Source organism: Agelaius phoeniceus, chromosome 1 (assembly GCF_051311805.1).
Source record: "Agelaius phoeniceus isolate bAgePho1 chromosome 1, bAgePho1.hap1, whole genome shotgun sequence".
Classification (NCBI taxonomy): domain Eukaryota; kingdom Metazoa; phylum Chordata; class Aves; order Passeriformes; family Icteridae; genus Agelaius; species Agelaius phoeniceus.
This window is the reverse complement of record NC_135265.1, coordinates 40,875,858-40,899,704: the sequence shown is the minus strand read 5'-3', so window position 1 is coordinate 40,899,704 and position 23,847 is coordinate 40,875,858. Positions and strand designations below refer to the sequence as shown.

The following is a 23,847-nucleotide window of genomic DNA, read 5'->3' as shown; positions in this document are numbered from 1 at the left end:
TTAGGGGGTTGAAAACACTGACATGCAACACCTTCTTGTTAAGTTTGGAAGAAAAACTGACATCAGGAAAGAAGATAATTTATTAGCTCAATTTCAAGCAAACCATTTGCAAAACTTGTGGATAGGACTGAAAAATGAGCATAGCTAAGTAAAATTTAGTAAGTGCAAGCAATTATGTGCTTCTTCCATGGGGATATATGCGCTTCTGTAAGGCATCTTTTCTGGGCACCTATCAAGATCAAGTGTTGAAATACACTGAACTTAGAACCAGGTATTCAAATTCCTATATCACAGTGTTAAAGATTTTAAAAACTATGATGCATGTTCAGTCATATAGATGTCAATAAAAAGTACTGTTATTAACAGTAATCTTTTTAGACTGATATTTAAATTATTCTAAAGTACTGTTTATTTCATCTTTATCTAAGCCTTTTAACTTCTATTTTTATGTTTTATAATGTATATAACATGCAGTACAGTGATACATTTACATAATTTATAAATGAATATACCTATATTGGGATCGTGCAGTCAGAAAATTTTTACTGATGGGGTGCATGAACAAAAGATGTTTAACGAGCTCAGATTTGGATGATTAGATGCAAATGCTCTCTACTGAAAGCCAACACTTGTACAGAATAATTCAGTGGCTTTTCATCCACCCTTACATCCCTCCTATAGCAGCATTCTTGGCTTACCTGTGTGTAAGCAGCTCTCAGCAGAGGGGGTGACATCACTTTAAATTAATAACTCTTCAATAACTCTTTAAAGAGTCCAGTACTCTTCACAAGAAAATGAAAGCAGAAGTGCACTGCATCACCCTATTTCAACATCTGTCTATTAACATGTATGTGTTTATGTGCATGGATCATTTCAATGCTGGGGCAAGGAAAGGATGCAGTAAATTGGGAATATTTAAATGAATTGGTTATAATGAGAGAAGCCTTAACTGAAGGTTTGCATGAGGCAGTTGAATCTATTTAAGTATTAAATACTTCATACAGAAACACAGTAACTCTTGTGCTGCTCTGTCACCACGAGACTGAGATGTGAAAAAAAAATGTATTAATCATACTAAATTCTACAGCCCTTGAGAGTAAGTCATTTTGGAAAATAGTCCACATCACCAAGCAGCCAAAGGCAACACAGCAGATTTATATGCTTCAACACTGGTTTCACAGTGAGCTGATAAAGATGGAGATCACACATATTAATTCTCTGACTACATGATTTCAAAAACAAGGATTATATTCAGGGCACAAAATTGAGTACATCTGATCTCCTAATGAATATTTGACTCTTACCTTGCACCTTATCTGAACACAGCTCCTTGGCTCGATCCCTCATTATTTGTGGAATCAAAACATCTTTTTCCACATGTCTCAGCTTAGAATTTTCTGCAAGAGTGAAAAGAAAGATAATTTTGAAAAAAATTGTTATCTATATATCAGAAAAAGTCAATCTAAAGAAATAACACAATATTGTTTATATAACATACAGGAGTATACTAAAACTGTCACAAACAGCAGTAAAAAGTACAATGAAAGGACCATGCAGATCAAAAGGATGGAAAGTCCATAATTTGCCCAGATACAAATATGAGCATTATCCTGAATATTTCTACTCTGTTTAATATGCACTGCGAACCAAAAATAAAGGAGCAAATTCTGGCAGCACATTTGAATTTCTGCCTTATTGAATAAAAAAATCTACATACAGACAGCAGTTAAATACTTTTATTTCTGGATACTAATATTTTTCTATGCCCATGATCTGTATGTACTCTTTCATTCACTAACATAAAGCTGAGAAAAACAGCACATACTAGAGGACAACCTAGAATTTGTATGGCTATGTGGAAGACTTCAGTTCTTCAGAAGAAAATGAAGTCTCTTCAATGGAGGATCTAGGAGCTTTTTCATTCAGAAATCCAACTTAAAAAGAGAAGTGCTGCTGCCTGATTTCTGTACTTAAAAGTAAAGTTGTAGTTTGCTTTCAGCTGTCTCTAGAATCCTCTTGAGTACAGCTAGTGATTTAGAATAAACAACACAGACCATTGAAAAAAATACTGCTTTTCCAAATCCACTTTCTTCAAAAAAAAAGGATGAGAATTCATCAAGAACAGTTTTTTATTTCTCAGTTTCTGAGTTTAAAACCCTTTAGAGGACATTTGCTCAGAATACTGTAGAGTCCAATGGACTTATACCAAATACATGGTTTTCATCTTCGAACACACTTTTTATTCATCTTTTGAAGTTGGTATCACATTTCAGAATAGCATCAATTGGGATGCTCACACTATGGAAATTCTACCATCAGATAGAGTTATGTTGGGTGACAATCATTTCAATTTAAAATTACTCATTAAAAAGGAAAGCAGATGAAATGAAGTGAAAGTGCAGTGTATTGAAACTAAGGAAAGAACCAGGTTTTAAGTTACCAACAGCTTTCAAACACTATTTTTCAGAGCATTTTTTGTTGCCTCTCCACAAAAAACAACTGAAACCAACATTTGTCATTCTAAAGTCATCTTCTTTTAAAGTTTACTAATGCTAAGACATTACATTATGAGATTACACAGTATTGTATGTGATATTACTAGTGGAATCTAGCAGCAACAGAGGATTACAATGAGCAATATACAGAATCTGAACTAAAGCCATTTCTCCTCAAAAATATCCTTCTTAGCATTTCTACATCAGGAAAAAAACCCTCTATTCTGTACATACAACAGAAACACTAAAAACAAATAGCTCAGACTTAGATTTGCTTCCATGCACTGATTTTCATATTAAAATATTACAAATACCAGATTTCTACAAATATATTATTTTGCAGATAAAATATTACAAATACCCTTCATTTTAACTTTCTGCAGAGCATCAGTGTACCAAACACTTGGTACAGTACATAGGCTACAGACAATACAAAGCTGTCAGAAAACTTCCAAGCATGTTTTGCAAACAGGACAAATCAGTTCAGCTGAATGACATGGCAGGAACTGGCACCACCATGCTACATGCCCCCACTCACTCCAGTCAAAGCAAGCTGGCACTGCAGCCTTCCTGCCCTCTCCCCATCCCTATGATGCTCTTTTCCCTCTGCCCACACAGGCAGGCTCAGCAGCCCTGTAGTGAATGAAAGGGAAAGTTAATTTCCTTTAAAGATAAATAAATTTCCTGTTAGGCAATTTTTCAACTAGGTAAATCCTGTTTTCAACTAGGTAAACCCTGATCCTGTTCACTGTATAACTCCAAAGCCATCCATACGAGGGAATTCAGTGAGATGAGGACAAGAAGAAAGACTGAAGTATCATGGGTACCACTGGCTCGAATTACAGCCTTAATTTCTGCTCCCCACACTCTTTTTCTAAACTCAACTTGACTATGCTGGTGCTTGGATTACACAAATACAAATGCAGATAGAGTGAATTAAGTGGGTTGCCTGCTGTCACCAAAAGGGAAGTTTTACCAGTGCCACATTGCCCTCATCCACCCCCATCACATCATCATTTTTAAGCACCTAACCTCACAGTGAGTGAGCGAGTCAAAACAGAAAACTAACTCAAATACGTGTAAAAAGGTGCTTCTCAGCTGATTTACACTTTGGAGTAATTAAATCCACTTATCTACTTCCCCTAATTAGCATAATAGAATAACCTGAGGCGGAAGGGACCCACGAGAATCACCAAGTCCAACCCTTGGCTCTGCACAGGTTTAACTTTTATACCACAGCATAGATGGAAATGTAGCAGAGAGGAGAGAAGTCTTTAGGGCCTGGGAAGAGCAGCTGGGTTTCCCCTGCTGGCAAAGCTGGCCAGAAGCATCCACAATTTTCACAATGCCAAAGCACAGGCCTCCAGTGCAAGGATCAGCTATCCCTCTACTGACAGAGAGGTGAAGTGGGTAGGAATGCAACTAAAGGAAACAGGACACAGGGCCATCTGGGAAAAAGCAAGCAAGCAAGCAAAGAAAAAGAAAACCAAAAAGAGAAGACTTCCCTGATAGCCCAGAACAGTTAAAAAAGGGTTTTCTCTTACGTTAAACACCCAATCTTCTGTTTGATTATTCAAAAGAAAGAGGCGTAAGACTGATAGCAAGGAGTAGCTCTACTGGTGTTAACACCAGCACAACCAGAACCGTGACAGAACTGTGCTCCAGGCAAATTCCTTCTTTTTAGTCCCATGTTGTCAAGTCTACAAATGCTGAAAATGCAGGGAGGAGAGGGCACATCAGGACACTGGGCAGCATCTAGTAGAAGAATGAGAAGAGAGCTACAGCAGTAATTCAAAAGCAATTATACAACAGTATAAAGGAAACTACAGTAAAGACTATTTATAAACCCATCTACAGCTTTTAGAAGAATCTCTGTTGTGAAGTATCAGTTTCAATGGGTTTTTTTAATTTTAAAAAACGCTTGTATTTACAGGATTTTGCTTTTGTATTTTTAATCAGAAAATATTTATTACTTAACAATGGTTGGACTTGATGGTGTTAAACGTAGCCTAAGTGACTGTATGAAAATTCCAAAGAATTTTAATTATCTTATACTGTCTAAGTTTCAGGCTCTGGGTACAACTACCTCTCCAAATAAACCAAATGCAGATGTTCAGGTTAAGCAGTAATGTATTTACTTGTGAGTTTCTACTGGAACATCTTAAATATTCTTCCTGGATTCTCAACTATCCATTGCTTTACAATTACAGTGATTTTCCTTCAACAATCTTAAAACACTTTACTGAAGTCAGTATCCCTAGGATTTACACAAAATATTTAAGAAAAATAAGGTGCAAATATTAAAAATAGCAGATACCAGATAAATCAATGTGTTCACAAGCAAAGTACCTGCACTTCTGATACTGATGTACAAGCACTTGCAAGATCACCATCAATTCAAGCTATTCATCTCTGCAGTAACATATATGGCAACAACTTTCAAACAACACCTCAGAAGCAAGACTTCATCAAAAAATAGGACACAACCATGATGTAAAACCATCAACTCCTTTTGCCTTTTTTCAACTATATTACAGTTTCCAGAATAAGAACTTTTTCCCCCTTTTGGAAGTTCACTATTCTGCACTAAGAAAAGTACTTCTTACTCTAATACCAGATACCTGTGGACTAGTCCCTACAGAAGAACCTGCATTTCAACAGTCTTACTCCTGTTTTATTTTATCATGAAAATATTATTCCCAGACTAGTAAGAAATATATTTTCCTACAGTTTGCCTTCTGCATTTGAAAGTTGATACTTTTGGTATCACCCACATCCTCCACACACTTTTCCTGGTCTTCTGGGGAGGCTGTTTGAAGAGATCATGGCTTTTCACCACAAAGTGAACCACCACATCACCCCAGACAAATGCTAGCAGCAGCTTTTTCTTCTCCCTCTGCCAGCCCAAACTTGGGCATTTTTGTTAGATCAATTTAACATTCTGATAGTTTACCCTTACCTTACCTTCTGATGAAATTTCTAAGTAACATCAAACATTACAAGGGACAGATGGATGAACACAGCTAATCAAGTAAAGGTTACAAAACAAAGACTAAATACTACAAATACTAAAAATAAGTATTTTGTAAAAACATACACAAAGTTAGCCAGAATTAAAACCAAAGGCAGGCTTCCAGGGGCTACAGCTAAGTCACTAGCTCCTTGAAAATCAGGTCTAGAGGCAAGGAATCTGTGTGATAGAACTACTGAATGTTTCCTAAAGACTGATCAGCAGATTCCAGAATGCTCCTCTTGGGGACAAGGAACAGAAGATAAAGAACAGTTAAAAAAGTTACAAGTTTGCCAAAAAAAAAAGGGGAGAAAGCTACAGAAAAGGGAATACCTTTGTGAAGAGAAATTGTTTTCCATAAAACCTCAGCCCAGTGTAAAGAATTAAAGAGAGAGATTACTTAACTAGGAGATATCCCTATTCACTAAATCACTAAGAAACATAAAATTTATGACTTGGGGTTTTTTTAAACAAACAAAATCTGTGGTTCTCGTTGAATACAATATGTAGGGGTCAAGATTACAGTTGTAATAATAGCCTCCCGTAGTTGATCAAAACCCTCAGCTGCAAAAGCTCTTTATTGCCATGGAGGGCCAGGGACCACAGCTGGTCATTTTAATAGTTTCGTTATTTTTCTAAAAATGGCCAAACCCCAAGAAACTAATACACATTAAGAGGAACAAGAACATCCCAACCACTAGAACACATCAAATTCACTCTGTATGGAAGCTGGCAAAACGGATGACAAATACTTTGCTGACTTTCTAGTCTCTGACTAAAGGACCCAGGATAGCCTCGAGAACAACACAAGCACCGTGTAGAGCTGTGCTGCAGGCAGCAGACCTTTAAAGGGGAGAGGAGAATGAAATACAAAGCTGCTTTACAGTCCTAACAACAAAAGGGACTCTAGCAGCTTCTCATATTAATTAGAACACTATTACAAGAAGAGGATACCAGGACAAAAGCCTTCCTAGAAGAGTGTCCTGAGAGAAGTCATGTAATCTCCCCACTTCATTCAACACAGCTAGTAACTGATTTGCTCACCCTTTACTCATCCTGCTGGTAGTTAACAGCTCTGCTCTCACCTCTTTCACCACTTCAGGTAGCAGGGACACAGATTACTCAGGAAAGTTGAAATCCGCTCTACCCAGCTACTTAAAGAACACTTTCTCCATCCAAAGGGAACTGAGTCAAGCAATTCCAGTAACAGTCTTTGAAATGTGCATTTCTAGTTATACAACCTATAATTTGGATTTTCTTGATTTTTTATTTAGCCACGTTCAAAAAATGTTCAAAATAGTACTTTAAATACTATTCTTTTTCATTAAGAATCACAGTATGCATGAAGAACAGAGAAAGCTTTAGTAACTTTACATCATTTTAATTAGCATTTTTACTACCTCATGCTTTTCTTGGAATTCCAGTTCTATTAACTTTTAAACATCAGTTATGTTCCTTACTAGAAAAAATGTTTTAGAAAGTTAAGTCAAGGTTCATGAATCCAAGTTAAAATACAACACAATATAAATTTGAAAAGCAATCACTTTAATTATTTTGGGAGATTGAAAAATGTGGAGCCATAAATGGGATCTTCTTTTTTATTACACCTTAATACTTTTTCCTACCAGTTGCCATCAAAGGTAAACAGTTCTGAGTAGACAGATTTCTAAGATACTCTTCTTTTTTAAGCTAAAAAATAAAACTCAAAAAAGTATCAATAAGAACTTCAGCACTAGAAATAGCAGTTACTAAAGTGAAAAGGGAAGAAAACCAAGGAGATGTATGCAGAATTACCATTCTTTAGCCTACATCACATTTAAAGAAAATCTCCACTACAAAGAAGCTGTTTTCCTGGAAGGGAAGGTCTTGTTTTAATCTATGACAAGTCTACTAAAACTTGAATTTAACAGCCATTCTGTCATTTCTTCCACATGCAGATCTATAGTTTACACAGTACTTGAGATGGTTTGGAGAATGAATAACAAGTTTCTAACTAAGTTGCAAAATTGCATTAATTTAGAGGATTCAGTTATTCTTCATGACACTCCATAAAAATTGTTTCTGTGAGGTAAATACTCCATTTCATTACGAAGTTTTGCTTTAGGACACTTGCCTATGAGATAATTATAAGAATACACTGGAAAAGTAAACTTTTCTAAACAACAGAAGGAGTAGCAGAGTGTCCACTGCCTGCTTATTGGCAAACATTGCTTTCATCAAAAGATTATTGGTTCTAGATATTACATTTTTTTACAAAAAATAATCAGATCAATTTTAGTGCATGTATAGCAGTGTTTTGAGTAAGCAAATATGATTAGAGCTTAGTACTCCTCTAGGAAAAGAACACATTCAACTCAAAATTTTCATCTCCATTATTCTGCCTAGCTTATTCCCCTTGTATGAAATAAAAATTACCATTCTTAGGTTAATTCATGTGAATCATTTATGCCTATGTGCATCATAAAAACTTCTCCAACAAGTCTGTATCATTGAATCAGACTGCATCAACTACTCAAAACCTCTGTTTGAAAACAGCAAGTCACACATGGGAACAAATTCATTTAGAGATAGACCCATTAAAGTCACGGGAGAGAAAAACAACTTATCTTTCTAAAATCTTAGGGTCTTTTCCTACAATTGTAATTGATGTATCAATTAATCCTTTAAGTATCCAATCCTGTAGCCTTTGGGAGGGCTTCTGTGCCTTTACCGACAAGGAATTCAAGGGGTCAAAGCTACAGAATAATTTCAGCATCCTGCTTTGTAAATCTGAGTCCTAAAAAACCCCTACAGAATCCTGTTAAAGGTTAAGAATTTTATCAAAGACATCCAGTGTGAACTGATGGATGATGGACCAGGACCAAACAAACACCTTTATACATATGTGAAATGCTACAGAGTTTGGTAATTTCATTTGCACATCAGTGTTTGCATTCAAACTAGAGCTTAAGCAGTGAGCTTCTACAGAGGTTTTAAAATACAGAAGGACAATATGAAATGACAGAAGTGTTATAATCCAAGTGAAACTAGATCTGTGATACTCTGAAACCCTAATTTAAAGGCAAAAGAAACTTATCAATGCAGCTTTTCTATGCAGTATCCTTTTTTATTCGTCTTTAAATGTATATGAATAAATTTAATTGTATTTAAAAAGTTCCAGATTTTGAGATCTTTCTAATACTGACAACATTTTAAATTAAGATGGAGTACAGGGATGACAACACCAGGGAAAATTTCCAAAGCTTTAACTTCTCACCATTCTATCATCACCTCAAAGTCAATTTTCACCTTTTTCACTGGCTGAATTTGTTATCTTACATTTTGCTTTCGGGCTCATGTTCCTGCAATATGGCAGTACTGGATTACGAGAATGCAGTTTGCTAAAAGTGAACAATGGCTGTATTACAGCAAGTCTGTAATGCCTAGAAATAAAAGGAAAAGCAGACCTGAGAAAGCACACTTTCTTGTTAATTACATGCAGATTGCAAATGCTCATACATCTAGTGAGTAATAACTAAAGCCAAGCCGACACAAGGAGATATTTTTACACTGCTGATCACACAGCAAATCCAGTTACAGGGCCTGAAAATTAATTACAGATTAGGACTTAATATTTACTACTGGAAATAATGCAGCTTCATCAACACATAGCCTGTAACATTGTTCAAATATGACAGACTTGCCCGTAAGGAAAACTTAAGTTGTGAGCTACCTATAAAGGGAACACCTCAGCCCATGTCAAATCCCATCTGAAAACAGGTAAGAGTTCCAGCAAAATGCAGTAAAGACAGCTTGGGCTGTGGGCTGACCAATTAATTAAACTAGCAGAGCCAGCCCTAATTCCACTATTGTAAATCTTCACTTGGTAACTGATGCAAAATCCTCAACACAATTTTCTGTCACTTAAACAAAAACACCATGCAGGAGGATTTCAGCAACCAAATACACATTCCAGAGTTTTTTCTGAGATGCTAAAATATACCAACAGCACAGACACAATTCAAATCCTACATATAGGTTAGGGTGGCACACTTTTTAAAAAGTCAAGCCCACACATTTGAGCACCTCTTGCCTGAAATCAGTCCCAAGTGTAAAATCCCTATTTTTTCTACGCCCTTTCTAACTAACAGTGAATGGTGTCCAAGAATTTATTGCTTACTTCCACTTGGAGTAAGAAACAGAGAAAGGTCCTAAAAAACCACAAACTATCTGAATCGTATAAACTAAACAAATAACATAAAATAGAGTTAAGCAGTGACATAAGAAACTGTGCAATAACTTGCACCAGAAACAAGAGATGAGTAAGAGGTAAATCCGACATAGAAAGAGCAAAGTACCCAATATGGACGAGGAAGGGATGCAGGAAAATCTAACAACCAACAAATCCCTCAGTTATCACAAGAGGAGATGTTTACCACCTAAGATTTGCCATCATGCTCAATACTATTAATCAGCTGCTCCAGCACTACATAATTTTCAGAAGCGTGTGACAAGGTGTCATGAAAAACAATGTGAATCACAAATAAAAGTTTCATTATAGAAACAAATCTGCCCAAACTCCTGGAGAGCTTGAATATTTAGCTCTTCAGCCACTCCTTTCAAGATAAAATTTACAACTTTCATTCCAAATAAAGAACATCACACACAAATGAAGAGCAAGGCTTATGAATAACAGGACTGAATAACATTCTTCCTGCAATTTTTTAAAAAAAATTCTTTAACTGGAAGTAAGGATTAAGAGACAAATGAAAAACAATGCCTACCTTTGACTTCTGTACCTCTGTAGTAAATGAACAATCAGTACATACAATATAAATGAATGAACATCTTGGAAACTAACATGAGGGATATGATTAAAACACACCAGTGTTCTCAAGTTTCAGAGCATGAGGTGACAAGACTAAAAGCCTGTCAGTTACATTAACACAAGGATTGCAGATGTTATTCTGGTAACTTATGTTATTAGTCACAAAACTTATCTAAAAGAAGTTTAATTAAAAGTTGAAAAAGAACAGCTGAAAAACATCTTTTACTTCTACATTTTTTCCCTTTAAATTCAACATTGCTTTATCCCTCATTATTTTATCCTTTCTATCTTTTGAAGCTATAATTTCACTCTTTTCAGTGTATTCTTCTAGCTCTAGTCTTACTGCCCTTGCCACTTTGAAACAAGTCACATCCATTCTGCAAGCCAAATTTTTTCCACTCACTGATAAAACTGCTGTTGTATTTAACAACCTACACTTCCCCCTGACATGAAGAAATAGACATGTTAAGTAACTAAGGAAAAATATCAAAACAGTCTTCAGACCCTCTGTTTTTAAGCCCTATGTCAAGGATAGGTACCAAAATCTGTATTGTCTATCTCAGCTATCATCCATGACTCTACTTTATGCATCTGTGAATGTTCAAGTAGGGATCCAAACATCACCACCTGAAAATGACAAATATAACCAAGTGCACAGTAAAAATAAAATTAACTTTATCATAACCCATGGCCTCTACCACTAAAAACTCCACCCTACATAGCTTTGGAAGTGCTGCATATAAAAATCAAATTCAGTGCTGGGCTGCAAGCACATTGATTTTGGAGAAGGACTAAACAAAATAGTGTAACATTTTCCTAAACTGGGAGAAGCTGTTGACTCCTTCAAAGGCAGAGAGGCCCTCTAGGAAGACCTATACAAATTAAGGGCTGAACAATCACCAACCATGTGAAGTTTAACACAGTTTAACACCTGGGATGGAGCAATTCTGAATGTACAGACAGACTGGGGGGAAAAGCATCTGGAGAGCAGTACTGCAGAAAAGGACCTGGGGGTCCTGGAGAGTTGAATGAGAGTCAGCAGTGCCCTGGCAGCCAGGAGGGCCAGCCCTGTCCTGGAGGGCATCAGGGACAGCATCACCAGGCAGGCAAGGGAGGGGATTGTCCTGCTCTGCTCTGCACTGGGGCAGCCTCACCTCGAGTCCTGTGTGTTTTGGGCTCCACAATACAAAAAGAATATAAAACTTTAGAAGAGCATCAAAAGGAGAGCTACAAGGTTGGTGAGGGGCCTAGAAGAGAGGAAGGGCCTAGAGGCACTCAAGGAGCAGCTGAGGTCACTTGTTTGTTCAGCCTGGAGACTGAAGGGAGACCTCACTGCAGTCTACAGCTTTCTCACAAGGGGAAAAGCAAAGCTTTAAGCAGAGTTACAGGAGGTTTTTTAAGCTGGATATTAGGAAAAGATTTTTCACCCATTGGTGGCTGAGCACTGCAACAGGCTCTGCAAGGAAGTTTGCATGACACCAAGCATGAGAGAGTTCAAGAAGCATTTGGACAACACACTCAAGCACATGGTCTGATTCTTGGGGAAGTCTTGGGGAAGTCAGGGCCAGGAATTGGACGTGAGGATTCTTGTGGGTCTATTCCAACTCAGGATAATCTGTGATTTTATGAACATAAAATCTTGTGAACATGTTTACCACTGATTTATTTATTGGAAATAATTACCTAATGACACAACCACAGCTTCTTCCCAAACTATGGCTATCAAAAAACTCCTCCCATAGAAATCACAACATAATTCACAGGTTCTACATTCTGAGCTTCAGAGGACTCCTTGATATTCACTCTCTACTGCTCTTCAAAGCCATGAGAATACTTGTGTCTTTTGTGACCATAAAGTGAATTATCAGTCACGGTAACAATTTACAGAACTGTGATCCTCCCTCTTTTTCTCATATTTGAGCCAAGAAGCAGTTAACAACGATGACATTAAAACCTACCACACCAGGGTATTTGGGTTAACACCTTCCTAACATGAACAGGGCAGCTCACACCTCTTGCAGCAATTGTTCCAGTCTCTCTACTACTTCGCTTAGACATCTCCACGTTTAGTTCATTCTGAGGTTTTTAACAGAACTGTATAAGCCAGAAACTGATGGGGAGCGGGGGAGGGAAGCAAAAGATAGTGGATAACAAGGTAGCAGATTTAGAGAGGTGTTAGTAAGCAATGTCACTGCTCAGATGAATCTCAGTATTGGTGCCACGCAGCAGGTACACCCTTAGCAGTCCTACCACAGCTAACATACAATCACAGTATAGTTTGGGAGGAACAGATAATGTCATTACACACATAAATATGGAAGCAGAATGCCAATGACTTCAGTGTTTGGTGCCATGCCTTTTGTTTTGCACTGAAATCACAACAGGTTGAATTGCTGGGATTAGCTCAGTTGGTTACAGCATGCTGCTAACAACACCAAGGTTGTGGGTTTGACCCCATTATGGATCATTTACTTAAGAGTCAAACGATCCTTGCAGGTCCCTTACAGCTCAGCCTATTCTGTGAATCTGTGAATTAACTAATGTAATAACTAGGCTTTTTCCACAGGACAACTGGGAAGCGAAATTACGCTGTAGATGAACATCCACCACTTGAAATGCCATGCTAAATTCTATTATGTTTTCTTGATTAAGAGATCGATGCATAGAGGATACCATCAATAAACCCAGAACTTGACTACTCTATGAACGCCTTCTTTGCAAGGCCTGGAGACCCAGGCGCAAGACACGTTTCCATCAGAAACCGAGAGCCTGGCCTCGGCCAGCATCCTTCAGCTTCTGGAGAAGCAGCCACAGGCGGCAGGGACCGAGGTGCACAGCCACGACCACTGCAGGTCACCACCACCTACGGGAGACTCAACCCCTTGCATTAGCAGAAGGGAATGGCCTTTTAAGACACCAAGCCGAAGGCACCTGACTCGGGAACTCTGGGCACAGCGACTGAACACTACATGGGTATGAAGGCCACGGGCTTACATTCACTCCTGAGGACACGTGTCTATAACCATTCGGACAAGACCTCGGTAGCAGGAAGCCGAGGACAGCATAATCTTGGTGCTTTGCCCTTACGTTTGTTACACAGCCAGAGAGGCTACAGCAGGCACCCGCAGGCACCTGGACGCCCCGGAGCTGCCTTCGCCCTGCGTCCCGCCGCTGGAGGTCACGGCGGCGCCAGCAGAACGGCAAGGAGGGAAGCAGGGAGGCGGCGCCGGGAGCCCGCTGAGGGCACCAGGAACGTCCCAGCCCGCCGGGAACCTCGCGGAGGCCGGGCAGGAGCCCCCGAGGGTGGCCCTTCCCAGCACCCACCGGCGGTGCGCCGCAGCCCACGCCACCGCCCTCTCCGGTGGGTGTGAAGGGCCAGCGGAAAGCGACGGGGGTTTCCCACAGGAAGCCTGGCGGGGCGAGCGGCGGTGGGGGAGAGGAGGGCGGGGGTGAAGTGAGTATGTCTGGGGGGCGCTCCGCCGCCCCGCCGTCCTCCCTTCTTCCCTCCCTCTTTCCCGCCCGCCCGTCGGCCGCCCCTACCTGCGGCGCCGGGGGCAGGCTCCATCTGCGGCCCCACGCAGCGGCGGCAGCTGCGCACAGCGTGCGCGCGCTTCCCCGGCCCTGCGGCGCAGGCGCGGTGCGGCCCGGCCGCTCGTGCCGCTCCTCCCCGCGCCGGGCGGAGACCGGGGGTGGGAGCGCTGAGGGCGGAGGTGCCGTGCATGTGGGCACGGGGGCGGCCCTGCGGCACCGCGACTAGGCCGCCGCCGCGACTGAGCCGCCACCGCGGTGATTTCCTGACCGTGGGTGGCTCGTACGTTGTGAGTTACCGAGGGATCACAAAATCACAGAATGGTCAGGTTGAAACGGGGCCGCAGTGGGTCATCAGGTCCAACCTACCTGCGCAAACAGGGTCGTCCTGGAGGATTGCGTCCACATCGTTCTGGAGTATCTGTGGTGAGGGACACTCCACACCTTCTCTGGGCAAGCCGTTCCGGTGCGTGGTCACCCGCACAGTAAAAAAAATCTTCCTCATGTTTCAGATTGAGTTCCCTGGTCATCAGATGCTGCTTGTTGTCTCTCTCTAGTCCTATTCTTTGGCACCACCGAGCAGACCCCTGCTCCATCCTCTTGGCACCCCTACTTTAGATATTTATATACATTGATAAGGTCCCTTGTCAGATGTTTCTTCTTGAGACTGAACAGGCCCAGCTCCTTCAGCCTTTCCTCATAAGAGAGATGCTCCAGTGCCCCGCTCATCCTCATTGCCCTCCGCTGGATCCACCGCAGGAACTCCATGTGTCTCTCCTACTGAGGAGCCCAGAGCTGGGCTCCTGACAGGCCTGGGTGCTGAGCACCAAGTTCCCAGGGAACCCCAGGGAAGCTTGTGCGTGTGTCTGCCTGTGTGCAGCCGCTGACAGGGACTGGTGTCACATCCTCCAGCCCTTGGGGTGCCTGAGGCTTCCACAGCAAGGACTCGAAGTGGCAAATGAGAATTTCATTGGTGGCTGTTTTCATCAATGACTTAGTTTCTGACCATAAAAAGGGGCTTCCCAGTCATTGGACATGAGGCCCCTTCTCATGCCTCAGTGTCGCTGGGACCACGTTCCTGTGATAGCAGGGCGGTTGACAGAGGAACCAGGAAATCTGCTGTCCCATCTACAACTCCTAGTTAGCATTCTGCAATATATTTGAAATATTTGGTCAATAATTGACCAACCTTTAGTTTCATGAGGCAAGAATAACCACTTTGGGACACAAAACATGGAGTAAAAAAATTAATTTGAAAAGTGATAAATTTCCATAAATTGTCATACACTTTAAAACCCAATAACATCATTCCCAAGACATTAAGAGAAATGAGACATATCTGAAACTCGGGTCTTGTTTTAATAAATACAAGCCAGAATTTTCAGAAAGCCTACCCTCTTTTCCTATCTTTAACATTTTAAACTGACAAGTGATATAAAAAATTAGTCATTTTATGCAGTAGCCTCTTACAGGAGGCTGCAAAAATTCTTCCAAATATAACATTTCCTCTGTTACCTGGCATTGTTACGTTCATTGGAAAGGTGAGTCTTAAACATTACATTCTCAGGGAAGTGAGAAACCCAGGAGCCTTCCCCAAACTTCCAGATTGTATGCCTCTGGAAGATAATAAGCAGTCTAGAAAATTCAGTAGGAGGAATTTAGATAATGCCATGTTATTTATTATTGAAATTATTTTCCGTCAAAGTTTCAAGTGCAGTTTTTCCCCAGATTGACATTATTTTCCCCATTTGAAAAGGTAGTCATTTTATTAGGAAATATATTGTTTCAACTTGAGGCCACACTAAGAGCCAAGTTCTTCGTGTTGATACATTCACAGAAATTAGTAGAGCGTGATGTAGGCAAAATCTTCCACATGAATGCTCTTGGCCTTACTGATCCAGAGCATTTCTGCTTTATACCATTAAGTGCCTTTATGCTTTTCTTTTTTTAACCACAAGTTTGATCTCATTCCTTAGAGTAAAATATGAATATTATAATTCTTTTCTGTAATTTTAACTATGCCACTTCAGTTAATGTTTATAAACTGTTTTGAGAATTTTAATTGAACAGAGCAATGCAAATGCAACGTGTCAATTTATTTGTATTTGTTTTATTAAGGGATTTTGGCTATGCCACTTCTGCAGTGAATATAAGAGAGTGTTAAAAAAAAGATACCAGCCAATCTGCAAAGAGTTCTTATATAATCGACAAAGAGAAAATACAAGAAAACACATGATACAAAGAGGAGCTTTCAGCATGAGAGCCAAAAAAGGGGAATGTATGCTTTCCAAGTAAGTTGAGTCTTTAAAAAAAAGGCATTATTTTAGTTAGTAATTTTGCTGCTCTTAAACTCCTGGCTACTGATACTTTATATATGCCCTGCAAAATTAGAACTCTGAAGGTGTCTTTTACTGATGAAGATCTTTGAACTTACATGTCAGCTCCGTGTGTTGTGTTAATTTGATCAGTTTCAGGTCAGAACTTTGCTGCTTCTTTCATAGAAACAGTACCTGCAAAAATAAATGTCCAATAGCTTTGTAGCTTGGAGAAGTTGTCCTCTGCTGCTGCTGCTGCTTCTTCCAGTAGCAGGTCTGGAAAGCAGAAACAGGACTTTCTAGGGTTTTATTTCCAAGTCTGACAGACAAGAAGTGCAAAAGGGACTAAGACACACCTGGAGAAAATAAGAATAAAGGAAAAAAAGTTGATAGAACAACTTTGTTCTGAAGATTTGAGGGTCAGAAATAGTTTTTGAGTGAGGGCATATGCAGCTGTGAGTCGGATAAGAGTCTCCTGCTTTTGGGGTTAGCAGAAATGATCAGAAATGAGAAAGTATCAGAGAAACTGTTATCTTGACAGATAAGCAAATGAGGCTGACATGCAGAGGAGGAATGGAATAAGACAGTAAGGTAGCAACTGTCCACAAAGGGCTTTAAATTAGGAGTAATATCTTGTGTTTGACTTGGGAGCCAGTGCAGTGATCCCAGAAAGTGGCACAATGGCTGACTCAATGACACAGGATAATTATGTTCTTACAGCAGCTTGAATGAACAGAAGCAGAACAGTTTTTGCCACCAGAAAAGAGAAAGTTACTGTGTGAGAGATGTGAAGTGTTAAGTGCCACATGAAGAATTTTAGTAGCACAGATAAAAAAGCAAAACTTTGTAAATACGTGTTCTTCATGCTTTTATATGCTGTCTTGATGTTAATAAGATCATCTACTTATATAGAGAAAAGAATTGCTTCCTTCATTAATGTGGAAGTGCCTGTGAAAATGAGCTCCATGCTGTAGGAGCATTCAAGGGTATAAAGGGATAGTTTAATTAAAAAAGAAAAAAAAGAAAAAAGTGCAAAGTGGGTCTTCCTTAAACATGAGGTCTAACTTGTATCTTACCCCAGGAGAGAGTTTTGAAATGACATCTGGAGTATGCAATTTGTGTTTAGTCAGATCTTTTTTAATATGAATCTTGCACAGCTTGGGCAGCCCTGTGAAGTTGTACTGAAATGTGTGGGGCATTTGCCATGTAGCACTTTGATACAAGTTTGTACCGTATGCTTCATTTAACTGAGACACTTATCTGGTAAACTTGCTTAATTGGGACATCTCCTGGGGTACTGGTGTAAGACCAGTAGTACTTAATACACACAACTGCTACTTAACAGGGCCCTAAAAGAGCAGTGGCTACTGCTGAGTGACCCTGGTTATTCAGTGCTGCCTATGTAATCTCTCTGTCACAGTTTCCTGGAATTTGTCTATACAAAGAAAATACTCCCTGCAATTAATTCCCTGAGGGTAAAATACTGGGTGAAGTATTGGAAATAGACTGATGATGGTGGTCACAATTGGTGCACTGATTGTTACAGTGGGGAAGGTATGATAACTTCCCTTATAGTCTTGAAGGATGATTGAGAGAATGTTTTTCTTACAAAATTTTTAAAACCCTATATAGTCAGAAGTAGTGGTGTTGGGTTACAGTAATTTCTGTGTTTCTAAGATTCATATTGTTATTTGATTAGCTAATCGCCCATTTTCCAAAGTGTGAACATATTTTCACACTTCAACCAAGACAGTGTTAACAAAGAAACTATAGATAGCAATAGAGATTAATTATCTGTCCCATGAGTCTCCACACCTTGCTTTTACCAGATAAAGAGAGCCTATCTGTCTGCACACAGGTGTGATTTTTTTTTTAAACAATAGTCTTGGTCAAATGAGTTCAAAGGCTTATTTTCAAGTGGCACCTCTTAGACACGTTTGTTCACTGTTGATGTTTTTGATCTTGTTTCATGAAATACACCTACCAGTAAAGGGTTGTGATTCTTTGCTAAGCTTACCCATGTGAAATTCATTCATAGGTGTGAGATGTGGGGAACTTTAAATGAGAATATTTAAAATCAAAGAAGTGTTTCCTTCTTTTCTGGGGGGAAAGTACTCTTACTGAAGTCACTGCAAAGTTGTTGAGGGCCTTATTTGCAATTGCCATCTGAGATTTTCACTGACTTGAGACGTCTTCTAGAAGAGGGAAAAACACGAAGGAGTTTTAGTGTCTTTCTGTTATATAAGTTGCAGCATTTTGTATTTATTCCCCCACAGAATTAAACCCATCCATATGTCTCTTCAGGATAGGACGTCTTTACAGCAGAATCTGTTACTGTAGGAAGAAGCATTAAGCATATTGAACTATTTTTGCCCTGTCTCATGAGTCTCTAATTTTGCCTGTTCTGGGTTTTAGTGGATGGCAGTGTGTTGCAGACCTCTGAACCTGCAGCCTGTCAAGGCTCACTTAAGTGACATGAGACTTCTGCAATATTTTCACAGTGCAGGCACAGGCACTGCATTGCCTTGGCCTCTCTCTTGCTCTCAAAGAACAACTGGATTGTTGCTGGGTGGCAGGCTCTGTGGTGGTAGTGCCTATCTCGAGTCCTGTGGACTGTTTTTACCACTTCACCAAGAATGCAATCATTCCCTTCATGGGCCTGACCTTTCTACTCAAGTTTCAGGACAGCTGGGACCATCTAATCAGGGTGACTACCAAAACTTGCTGTCTCTAGCAAGATGTCACTGAAGTTGTATATGGGAAGCTGGCCATCTGCTAAAGCAGAAAAATTGCATCAAATAATAATTCTTTTTGCCAGTCACTACTAGATTTGATTGGCAAAGTGAAAAACAGTTCCGTTTCTTTTCTGAGTCTGCACACAAGAGCACACTCTTTCACTGGCTTCTGTTTGCTGAAAAATTCCTCTTTTATATCAACAGATTCAGATGTATCCCAAAGCTATAAGCTCTACAGCAAGTGTAAATCATTAGACTGTCATTAGGATTTTTAGGTATTATTAGTTCAGTAGTGTAAAAGGAAGGGATGGTCTGCCACCAAAACAAAGCAGACTGTAAGCTTTCATCATTTGATTTACCTTGCTTACAAGAAGAGTTACTTTTCAGGCTGTGGTCAGAATGCTTTTCTGTCTGAATACATTCACAACAACTATAGGGTGACTCTCACTTGTATTGCAAGTTTTGTTTAGAAATTTATTTGAGTCATTACTAGAACTTAGAATTTTCATTTTCCCTCCTTGCAGCTCTGCATCCGGTCATGTTTTATTTCTGTTCATGAAGTTCTTTGAAAAGCTACTTAGCCATTCTCTTGCTTTACCCTTTCCCATTTTTTAACATTTATCTTCCAGGATTAGCCCTTCTCTGTGCCACACAGAGAAGGGCTAATCCTGGAAGAGAAATGTTAAAAAATAAATGGTTCAGTGTTCATTGTGGCTTCTAGGCCACAGTGACTACTTTGTGGTGCAGTCCTCTAGGTATATGAGCTGGCACAAGAGCTCTCTTGCTGTCTTTGCATCAGTACTAGCCTGGATATTTCCTAATCACTCCTTGGTATGGTTTTATTTTGTTTGGGTTTTTTGTGCCACAGCAGAGAACATCTCTATGGAGGCAAGCTCTGAAATTCTAAGGTACTTTCCAATCCATTCTTTAATGCAGACAGAGGTTACAGCTCCACCCTTGGTGTCAGGAGTTGTATTACAAGTACAGAAAAAGAAAGAGTAAGCCTTTAATGACTGAAATGCACTACATAGTCAGTCCTGTTTGAGTGCTAGTCTTGTTTGTATGTACTCATTTTGTTTAGTAAATCCCTGCTTACAAAATACAAATCCTCTTAACTGCTGGTTGAGCCTCTTAAGAATCATTGTCTGTTTCTTTAGTTCTGGAAATGTTTGTCTCTCATAGGGCACACCATCCTGTAATGGTGTAGGATCACCATTCTGCCTTGAGGTAAAACTGCAGTAGTTGCTTCTTCCATCTCTAATACACAAAGAACCTTAGAGATAGGAAAAAGCCACCACAAAGAGCTTAAGCAGTTTGCCTGGCACTGTGGAGGAATGCTAGTGATAGACTAAAGATCTGAAGATCAAGCTCCTCAATTTATAGTCCATTCAGATTACTTGAGATCGTAACACTACTCATAATTCAGGAGATTAAGCCTAAGTACAATCCATACTTCTACATTTGGATTGTCATCATTGGAAATTATAAGATCCAAGTCATCAGGGCAGAAGAAAAAGGTGATGAAACAAAAGCTACTTATTAATGTATGTAGAGATGAATGCTGAAATGAAAGAGAAAGAATGTCATTGCCAAATGTGATCCTGATGCCATCTCAAAAATCTTTCTGTCAGCAGATGGCTTCTTTTTGCATGCACCTAGCTCTCAGTATTTAACTTACAGTAAATCCTCACACTTATCCAACCGCATTCACAGTGTTACATAATTATCTATGATGTTATATTTGCATACCTACTTAGTTTATATTGTTGAGAAGTCTTTGGTTGGTTGTCTTTTTCTCCATGAAATAAAAAGTACAATCTAAGATACGAGGATTTTACCTTAACATTGACATTTGAATATCTGTCCTGCATTTGTTTCTAATTCAAACTTGTCACTTAAATTCTGATAAACAGAATGTGAGTGGAGGAAGATGCTTTTCTACCCCAACAGATATGGTCAGAACATGCTTTTTGTAAAATCTTTTCCATCCTCTTTAGTTTTTAGGTGCATAAGAGTGATGCAACAATAATAACTCTGAACACTTAGCTTCTCTATATTCACCAGTCTGGAAAATTCAATGTGACTTCAACACTACTCTACTAAGGAACCTCAACTGACCAGCACTGATTCTGAGGTTTTAGTTACTGAGGTATGGATGTTGTCAAGAGGAAGAATTGGCATATAACTCCATAACCTGAAATTCAGTAAAGGAAAAAAGTCTTACATGCTTCTTTGTAAGACATCCATTGCTTTGAAAATCAACTTCTTAGTTCCTAGTATCTTAATCTATGTTGTGCAGTTAAGCATTTGGCTGTTTGTGAGTATAGGAGACTTATTGGTGAAGGCAGTGAAATTATAATGTCCCATATTTTTGAGCTGAGAGATAAACTCTTGTTGTACCTGCAAACAAATGTTATTTCTACCCTCATCTCCCTTTCTCATCTCTTTTTTTGTGTTGCTGAGTGTGGTTTTACAGCTGCTGTACTTTCACCTACTGGCATTCATTTCAGTGTTGAGTGAGTGCTGAATGCAGGGAAGATCTGATTTGAAAACTCAGCTCTCAACATGTATTTCTCTGCAGTCTGATTCTGGTGTGTACCTAATTCCCTGCCTGGGATATGTGCATCCCTAAGTAATACAAGCTTTGGGTGATTCCAGTTCTGATGGCTACTTGGTGAGGGTCCAGCAAGGGTTGGTCACTGCTGATGTGTCAAACCATGGTGTTGTCTAAAGAATCATGAGATATGTTTTGGACTGATTAATGTGATGTGTTGTAATACGCAGAATCAAGGTGAAAACTCGAGTAATTTGTCCCATTGATTCCAGTTGCATTTAGGAGTCCATAAGAGCCTGACAACTTCCACATTCAAATTCTTTGCTGCAAAGCATTTGGTTAACCATGTCCTTTGTTTTACTACCAATGTTCAACCTTTAGTCACAAATGAAAATTATACGAGGACATGTATGTCCTCATGTATTGTAATGTAATTGAAGCTTGAGACAGAAATGGATACTCAAGAGAAACCCTTGGCAAAATTAGTAAAACAAGTCCTTGAAGATCTGGGAAGTGCTGGACAGTTCTGAAACTTCAGTGACAATGGTAACAATATTAATTTAGGGCAAACTGAAGCTGGGAGTTAAATACAGATACTATGGTTTAGGATTTCATAGTTCTCTCTTTGCTCTCCAATTAAATAGGTAGTTAAGGTGTATCCTATATTTCTCAACTTTTCCTAATAAAATGCAATCTTGGATGATGGATTTGCTATTTTTATTATTCAGCATTAGTCAGCATTAGTCAGATCATTCAGCATTAGTCAGATCATTGTGCATTATTAGCATCAGTATGAGGGATTTGAGTCTTATTTTTTCAGGCATTGTTAGCATATCTGCTCCAAAAATCTTGAGTATAAACAATTGAAGTGGCCTAACAAGCAGAATTGAATAAGGGCAAAGAGAGCAAGAAGACATTACAAATGTCGTATTTAGCATGAAAACATCTACTGTGTATCTGTTGCCATTATACATTGGTAATATATGTGAAATGTAGTAAAAGTTTCATATATACAGATATTAATTCTCTTTCTGACTTATTGTACAGAATTAGAAAGGAGCATATCATCAGATATGACTAAATGGGGATGTGTCAAAAGAAAGTGTAACTTTAATAGTTAGCTTTCTGTCATGTTTTTACATAACTGGGAGTAAGTGTTAATCAGCTCAGAAAAGCAGGGATTTTTGGTCAGGTATTTTCAAATTCATTCTTTCTTGGAGATTCCCCTCCCCCACACACACTTTTTAGAACACCTTTTATTTAATTTCAGTGACTAATTCACATTTTTGAGAAAAGAATATTCAGTCCTCTAAACTTTCAGTAAGGTTCATAACATTTCTGAGATTTTCCAGAACTTTTACAACAAGATTATGGGAGAGCTAATTTGGTATCTCTGGTAAGTCAAAGGATTGAGATAAATGGAAGACAATACTTTTAAAAATGACCAGTTACATAAAGAAACATAGAGAAATAAAAAGGCAGAGAAAACAAATAAAATGCCCTTTCTCTCAGTCTCTGTGCTTTATTTTGAATGGGTACTTGGAAATGTAACTGAATCCCTGCAGTGGATAAACCAACTGTTTTTTTCATGAGCTCTGTGTTCTATGACACAAACATGTAAATCTCCCTCAGTATCATAGTTTGTATTCAGTTATGTACCAAAAAGTTGATTGCAGTGTGTGATGAATCAATTCCCATGCTGGGATAAGCTGTAGAAAGGGAAGTTGAAGTTTGAATTTCATGATTTTCTGATGCAAAGCAGCAGATTAGGAGTAACAGCTAGATTTTAACCCCTGAGTTCTAAAGAAACACTGCATTTGGAATGTCAGATTAACTCTTTTTCACTTGGCTATCACTTAGCCAAAAAATTAGGGAAAATTTTGAATTTATTCTTTTTAAGCTCTGTATGGTTTTCCCAAGCAGGAATATATGTTAAATTAAAAAAACTAAAGTAGTTTGCTGTACCTTCAGGCTTCTAGAACAGTATGATGTTTAAGAATGTCTCACATTGATTTCAGTTCTGGATTTCATTGTGGAACACAGAGCTACTCATATGTGAGAGACATAGAATGCAATCCTAACCAGGACACCTGCCATTAGTGCAAAGTCCTTCTAGGAAGGTGTAACCAGCTGTGGTGGCAGTTTAAGCTCTATTCATATTCTAATCACATCTTCAACAAAGATGGAAATGTAAAGGATTGTTCCAAAGAAAATCTTAAAGTACCTGGTGTTGTGTAATTAAAATAACATTCTGAACTCTTTAACATTAAACTGAAATGACTGCAGGTGATTCAATCCATCTACTGAATGCAATTTGCATTGAATTCTTTCTTACCTAGTCCGTGTTTTGAGCTAGCACTTGGCTAGAGCATGGCTCTACTGCACTGACATAATTCTTTTCAT

General features: G+C 39.1%; 1 protein-coding gene and 1 long non-coding RNA gene across 4 annotated transcripts in view; one reads left to right on the top strand and one right to left on the bottom strand.

Moving 5' to 3' along the window:
* The window catches only part of CMC1 (C-X9-C motif containing 1), a 44,579-nt gene extending 30,593 nt beyond the window's left edge, over positions 1-13,986 (bottom strand). The window contains exons 1-2 of the mRNA XM_054646713.2: positions 13,853-13,986; positions 1,305-1,397 (exon numbers count right to left, since the gene is read on the bottom strand). Coding sequence (XP_054502688.1) covers positions 1,305-1,397; positions 13,853-13,877 — 118 coding nt within the window. The 5' untranslated portion in view covers positions 13,878-13,986. The remainder of the gene's footprint in view (positions 1-1,304; positions 1,398-13,852) is intronic.
* Positions 13,530-23,847, top strand: part of LOC143693937 (uncharacterized) — a 57,022-nt gene continuing 46,704 nt past the window's right edge. Inside the window, exon 1 of one of the 3 annotated variants that reach the window (XR_013182008.1) lies at positions 13,530-13,673. This is a non-coding gene — a long non-coding RNA (uncharacterized LOC143693937). Of the gene's footprint in view, positions 13,674-13,900; positions 14,267-15,968; positions 16,132-23,847 lie in introns of those variants that run through there. The other 2 variants (XR_013182006.1, XR_013182010.1) reach the window with 2 other exon arrangements.